The sequence below is a fragment of the Carettochelys insculpta genome, chromosome 15, assembly GCF_033958435.1.
Source record: "Carettochelys insculpta isolate YL-2023 chromosome 15, ASM3395843v1, whole genome shotgun sequence".
Lineage (NCBI taxonomy): Eukaryota > Metazoa > Chordata > Testudines > Carettochelyidae > Carettochelys > Carettochelys insculpta.
In genome coordinates, this window is record NC_134151.1 from 22477570 (window position 1) to 22485032 (window position 7463).

General features: G+C 38.3%; 1 protein-coding gene across 1 annotated transcript; it reads right to left on the bottom strand.

Annotated features, from left to right (window-relative positions):
* Positions 1-2760: 2760 nt before the first annotated feature.
* On the bottom strand, positions 2761-6776 carry GDF9 (growth differentiation factor 9). The gene is made up of 2 exons (XM_075009871.1): positions 6344-6776; positions 2761-3713 (listed from the first exon to the last, which is right to left on the bottom strand). Exons 1-2 carry the CDS (start codon positions 6774-6776, stop codon positions 2761-2763), a joined length of 1386 nt encoding a protein of 461 aa, XP_074865972.1.
* Positions 6777-7463: the final 687 nt, after the last annotated feature.

Here is a 7463-nt window from a genome sequence, read left to right on the forward strand (position 1 = left end):
TGCTAGCCCAGGCCCCCAAGATGCAGAACCAGTCTGCTGAGCAGCAGAATGAAAATAAACAGGCTTGATCCTTTGCCTTGTTCTCTTACATGACAGCATATTGTACTGCTGGTGAAGGGTCATTCTGGCTACAGATGAGAGTTTACAGTTAAAAATTCATGCTAGTTTGGAATTGCATACAAAGTGCTTTGAGAATCCTTTGTAGTACCCATTGGCAAACAAGTTTTCTAATGGTTAAAATCTAGGTTAGGGATAAATTTTATCATTAATTTTTCTCTAGGTAAAATAAGCTTTCATTCCAGCTACTGGTAGTAAAAGCTGAGGTAACAGTTTTCCTACCTCATGTTGTGGCCTTAACAGGTGCCAGAAGCAGGCTGGAATTCTTCATCCTAGCAGCTACACTGTTGTACAAGTAGGACCTGCTCCTTTTATTTCCCCCACTTAGCCCACTAGCTTCCCACAAGTAAGAGTCTACACCAGCAGGGCCTTTGCTAGTTGTAGAATATTGTCTTCCCCTGAAACATCAGGTTGGCTACTGCTGCAAGTATGTAGCTGATCAGGCTGTAGCTACCCTACAGCTTTACATAAACACTAGTTTGGCACTAGGCTTTTATAGGATTGTTTTTTACATTGTTAGTTGTAGCTAAGAGGTAAAGTAAGGATTTGCAACTTACTACATAATCAAATATTTCAAATTAATGAAATCACTTCTATGTGCCCCTTTTTTCATCTACATAATGTAAATTAATATTACCTGGGTGTCTCACTCACAACCTAGGCCAGGTACCATCCAAAAATGTAAAAAGACACTCCTGGTCACAGCATTTATAATTAAGTAATAGTTCCTTGAGAGAGTGAGTTGTGAAGTGCTGTGAAAGCCTCATATTGAGGACAGGTGAAGGATACATGTTTATTAACTTGTCAGTAATGTACAACATTTGGTTAATTTTCCAGACAGAAGCTCCTGCTATAGGAAGTATATAGAAGGTGAATCTTGCCTTGGTTTAGTCTCATGGTGGTTATAATTTTTACTAGCTTAGGAAAGAAGGCACATGTTCACTTTTTGTGATTTAGCTTTGGTACTCAACCCAAAATTTACTACTCTGAATCATGCTGTCACAGAACTATGCAGAACCAAGAACTAAATTGATAGATTGTAATACAGAGATTTTAAAGTACTTTATGGTATAAAGAGGATCCCTTTATACTGAACAGGAAGTTGTCCTTTAAAATGGCTACAATTAAGGCGCAAGCTTTGAAAGGCATTGTAAAAAGCACACTAGTAGGAAGAGGGGCACAGGGCACTATACCACATAAGAATTACTTGGTCATTAAGATTTAGAGCAATGTTTTAAAAAAAATTGCTCTCGTTCAGAGGCATGGGGCAGGTTTCCATTAGAGTGTATGACAACCATTCACTGTACTAGAGCTTTAGAGTAGTAACAGAATCAGATGTTTAGTCCTAAAGATCCACAGGGAACCTCAACTAACAATGCACTGTACTTGGAAAAAGCAGCATTCAGCAAAGGCTGAATAATCTCTGAAGTGAAAGCAATTAAGGGTTAGGAATGCTGCTACACACACTTCAGGACAAGGAAGGAGGTTGTTTAACTCTAGCAATTTTAAAGCATTGTTTGTTCACTCAAAGTTTGCTTATTAATGTTGACTTAAATCCATTTAGAAACTAATATGCAGAAGAAAAATTCTGCTTTTTTATCACCTTAACGAAACATTCTCTATCTTTATCAATATTGTTAAAACTTCCCTTATTTTAGTAGTTTAACAGTGAGCTGTACCTGCTTTTTTGTCTCCACAGCTGCCTGATTGCATACTTCTGCTTTCACATGAGGTTAATTGGTCACTTTATATCACTGAGGTTGTACTCCAACATTTTGCTTCAGCAGGAAGTGCAACTGAATTTAAATATACAGTGTCCAGCCAGAAAAGGACAGTTCATGGTGCCTAGTAAGGTTTCACTACCTAAGTGTAGTTTGGAGTGAACAGTTCTTTCATAACTGGCCAGAATAGAAGCAGCAGCATTTGAAAAATTACTTAATGCCAGTTTTGAACAATCAATAAGCAGTGTAATTTTTCCTAGGAACAGTCAGAATGATTCACTGAAATGTATGACATAATATTTTTACTTGTTACTGACTAGAAATGTAGTTTGAATTCCTGGTACAAAATCAGGATGTTCTGCAGATAAGTAGTATATTTGTTTACCCTCTACCTCTGAGGAAGCACTAAGAATTTAACAGAACATTTTCTATTTAGATAACTTTGTTTTGCCATAGAAATAGGGTTTGGTTTTTTTTTGTTTGGTTTTTAAAACATTTGACTTAGCGTCAAATACAAAAGCCTCCTAAAGCCTCTGGCCACATACAAAAAATGCCTTTTGGACAGAAGCAATACTGAAGAGCCATTCAAATGCCATGACACAATAGCTGTTTATTCCCCTTATTTTTAATACAGCGTAATAACGCATACAACAGATTTAGATCTTTGATCGATTTCATATGGAGAAAAGATCCATAATTGAACAGGTAGTTTTACTTAAGAATTCCTTTACATTCCTAATTTCAGTTAGTTACAAGGGGCTACAAAAATAAGCAATGCCATTATGCAGATATTTGCCACTGACTCCATGCTAAATTGTTAGCATTATCTATTTAATAGCAGTTACTTCCAGTTATGACAGTCAAGATTACAATGGCTTAGAAAATACTCTGAAATAAGTAGCAATGAAGTGATCTTTAAATGTTACCTACAAGTACATTTAGTAGCTATCATATCTTCATATTCTTTATAGACTATAGACCCATCAGGCTCTATTATCAAGACACTCAAAGGGCTATATTCAGCAGGAACACAAGAGGGCCTTGGAACCGAGGAGTCCAATTTCTCATATATGATGTTCTGTACCATTGTATGAACAGGAGAGCCGTAACGATGCCCAACCACTCTTGGGCAGTCACCTTTGCAATACTGGGGGTTGTATCTGTGTGGTGCTATTATCCATTTGTCCCACTTCAGTTGGCTGAAACTTAGTCGGAAGTTATGAAGCTCACATTCATTTTGGGGAAACAGGAACTGTTTGAAGTATTCACTCAAATTATAGGTTGGAGCAGATGGGTTCTCTTTCACATCTTCCTCTCGTCGGTAGCGAGGTGCCCTTTTATTCTGCACATTTTCTGTTGAAATTTCTTCCATGGAATCAGCAAGTGGATTATTTTTCCATCCAGACCACACTGGAGTTTTCCTTCTATGGCTAAGGGAGTTCCACCTATGATAAGCTTGCTCACTGGTGTCATTTAGGTACAATAGAAGAGAAGGCGGCACCAGTGCCATACTAAAGGAATTTCCCTCTTTGGAATTGTGGTGTTGATCATCTCTCAAACAAGTGAAGTTGACAGCCATATGTATACTCCTCTTGTTAGAGGCAATTAGAGGCTGAAGAAAAGAGGTCACATCAATCTCAACCCACTTGTGTCTTCTGAGTTCAAAGTGCAGATTAAGAGTAACTGAGTGTGGTACATTGGGGCATACTTGAGTAGAAGGATCATTTTTCTTAACAGCTAAGTGGCATGTGCATGTAATGGCAGAAGAACTAAGAACTGATCTGTCAAAGGAGTAGAGCAAGACAGACTTGAGTAAATGCTCCAGCTCAGTAACACGATCCAGATTGAAAAGCAGATCCACTGAGTGAAGGTCTTCTGAAAAAGGAAACAAAGTCTTGGAGATAGACAATTTTTAGTGGTTCTTGACAGTGTGCATAATCAAACAAAAAAGTCATTGAAAAGGGAGGAAGTTTAGACCCCAAAATTCAACTGAACTTACATTTGATAGTCTGGTAGGGAATGTCCACAAATGTTCCAAAAAAAAAAAAAAAAAAAAAAAAAAAAAAAAAAAAAAAAAGAAAAACCATCAGTCTGAAAAAACAGACCACAAGTCCCCCTCCCTCAGCATTTTGGTTGAGCCAACAAATGCTGGATTCACATGCTCATTTCACAAGCTTGTCCCACAGTTACACCAAAACTAGTTCACCAAAAACAAAAAAGAGCAGGCGAAATTTCATTTCTATTAGATTGAGGGAAACAAACTGAATATAGAAGCAATGAGAAAGATCTTTGCAGGATTCACAGAGATATTGGAAGCTATTGTGAACCATACAAACAAAATAGTGTGTGTAGTATTTCCTGTGTTCAGCTTTGAATTTGCCATCTTTCAATTTTATTGATTGTCTCCCTGTTCTTGTATTAACAGGGAGAACAGAAGCTCCTGATTTCTTTTCATACCATTTGTTACTTTTAGTTAAACTATGTATCCTTTTTATTTATCTCCTTTCTACATAAAAAATTCTAGTTTTTCATTTGGAGTGTTTTTCCATGCTACTCATTGTTAGCACCTCCACTAATTCATTAGTTTCTCCCCCCCCACAGGCTAGGTGGGGGGAGGAAGGGTAGAAAATATTCTCTGTAGTACTGGTCTCCCTAAATGAGAGCTTTATTCATTTAGGCTGTATCTACACTTGTATTCCTTTTTTGAAAGAGGCATACAAATGAGGGAAATTGAAAATGCAAATTAGGTGCAGATTTACTTAGCTGGCACATCATCATTTGCCTGTTCTTTAAAAAGAAAATCAGGTAGACATGGCTTTCAAAAGTAAACCCCATCTTCCCATAAAAAAGGAAAGAAAGGCTCTTTCTAAGATGGGGTTCACTTTTGAAAAAGCCATGTCTACACTGCTTTTCTTCTTTGAAAAAAATACACAAATGATGTGCCAGTTTGGTAAATCTGCACCTCATTTGCATTGTCAGTTTCCCTCATTTGCATGCCTCTTTCAAAAGAGGAATGCAATTGTAGACACAGACTTAGTGTTAATCATAGTATTTGATGCTATTCCACTTAGCCTAGAGGGGCTTGCTTTTTTTTTTTTTTTATTAAAAAGCTAGCTGCACATTGAGGTCAGAGTTTAAGTTAGCCCTTAGAATCCTTACAATAACAAAGATATCTTAAAGTAGATATACACCTAACAATTTTTGCTTTTAAGCATCACGTTATGCTGCACTGGAGATTTTGTAGCAGTGTATCTAAAACAGTTGTTTGACTGCAGTTTAGATGATCAGTCAATCATTATGTTCTATTGCTTTTATTAAATCTCAGCTTCAGAGCATTTTTCCTTAATATGTTTTATGAAGAATATCTGTAGCCAGACATTTTTTAAATGGCTGGAGAAACCCTCACTCAAAGTTGAAGTAACAGGTCCACAGCCATATAATGCACGATTAGAAGTCTGAAATTGCTGGTTGCCCATCTTGTGATCAGATCATATCTTTCACCCCATCCCATCACTTTCTTCTTGAAGCTTCCCAGCTGCATCAGTTTGCCAGCCCTGAGTATGAATTATTTCAAGTCATGCATTCCAAATATGGACACTCAGAGTAGAATAAGAGTGTGGTTCTTCCCTAGTAGAAAGTACAGGAGAAAGAGTGCACTAATTTGAAAAGTCATCTTATAACAGCATCAGTGTTCCCTGTAAACCAAGTGCCTGGGGGGCAGCTGCCCCAGCAAGATTCAGATACTGCCTAGCTGATTAGCAGAGTGCCAACAGCCACACACAGTGGGCAATGTTTCTTTTGGTGCATAGCTACACATGCTTTTGCACACACAAATTTATTCCACCCATGGGTGGAAAAAACTAAGAAGGCACACAGAATGAGATCCCAACACATCATTAATAATGTTTCATGACAGAAGCATTTTTTGCCAACTTTAGATTCTGCATTTTATACAAAAAATAAAAGGATATATGGCATCTAGCTAACAGATTTTAGTTTATTCCTGCTTTACTCAATGGGTACAAAGTGTAAAAAAAAAAATCAGCATTTACTTTAAAATGACAATGCTGGATTGTGCTAAAATGAGTTTAGAAGTAAACATCAATATAGCTTTGGACATGATTATTATGTAGGTTCAAAGGCCAGTGTTACAGTGAAGCCAGACCTAAACTGTTTTTAAGGCTGTGGTGTACAACCAGTTCTGAAGCAATAGCCAAGTGGCTAGTGGTATAGGAAACAAGCCACATTATTCTGCAAAGCATTAATTGTTCAGGCCAACTAGCAACACTCAACTGGCTAAATAGCCACATGCACCTAGTGCATTGGACAACACAGCAAAGGCAAAGCAGATTACAAATAGATCAATTCACTGCCAGAGAAGAGTCATTCAGGAGCTTTAACATTAAGAAATCTGTAGAGTTTACATGTTTCTTTATTTTACCTCACTGAAGGAAAGGCATCCTAATTACACCTCCCCCCCAAAACACAGATCTTTCCTTACTTACCTTTTATTTGGTCCCTGTGGTGATGCTTGCACTCAGCACATGGAGCAAGGAGGCGCACAGTGTTATAAAGATGGCTTTTGTTGGCTTTGGGTATCCCTTCTTTTGTAGCAGACATCTTATATAGCCTCTTCATATATCTAAGGGCTCTGGAATTTGGTGGGAGTCTTGGGGCTTCACTTTCCCAACTGTGAGGTCTCTGGTCAGACAGCACCTTGAGAAGAGGAGGCAGGAGGGCATAACCATTTCTCACAACTGGTGGCAGGAGCAACACTGGAGGATCATCCTCAGGAACAACCAACCACTCAGGGGTCTTCTCAGAAACACTTTCATCCCTAGAGCTGGGGGAACACAGAGCAACAGAAGAAAGCAGCCTGACACAATAATACAAACATACAACAATTCTCCAGGGAACTGCCATGATGCTGGAGGCCATAACAGAAAAGCCCTCTCCCCATGACAGGTTGTATCCTAAAAGGAAAAAATGAGCAAGGCTGGCCTCTTAAATATATTTCAGGTGTGAGGAGGAACGAAACATCTCTCCATTTACACCAAAATGAGAGACCTACAGCTGGAGAGTGAATCCAAGTGGCCATTTGAGTTCAGGCTAGAATCTTTGCACATGTAGGTATTTTGGAAACAAACACCCCACTGTCACACTTAACCCACTTGCACATGGAAACCATTATTAATTATAGAAAGGTACTAATTAATTAGCATGTTTATTTTCACTAGCCTGCACCTATTGGAGGCAGGAAAAATAATGAGTGAATAACAGTTATTCTAGTTGGCTATAGTTACAGCAGCTTGTGATGGTTCTAATATAGTTGTGACATTCAAGCATGTTTTTACCATCCCTTAAAAAACAATGATAATCTCTTAGTGAGCTGGTAAGAAAAAATCTTCCCTGTAGAAAGACTGAAATTGGGTATCCAACCACAATTGAGATAATAGGGAGGAACGTAGTAAGGGGGCAGGTTCAGAGTACCTGGGTGAAACAGGAAGCAAGAGTCCATGAATAATTCTTTATTTTGAAATCTGATGTGTAACTGCTCTGATACACTCTGGGCACAGTATGATAGGTCTCTCTGGTGATCTAAGTAATGGTAGCGTACTGGTAATG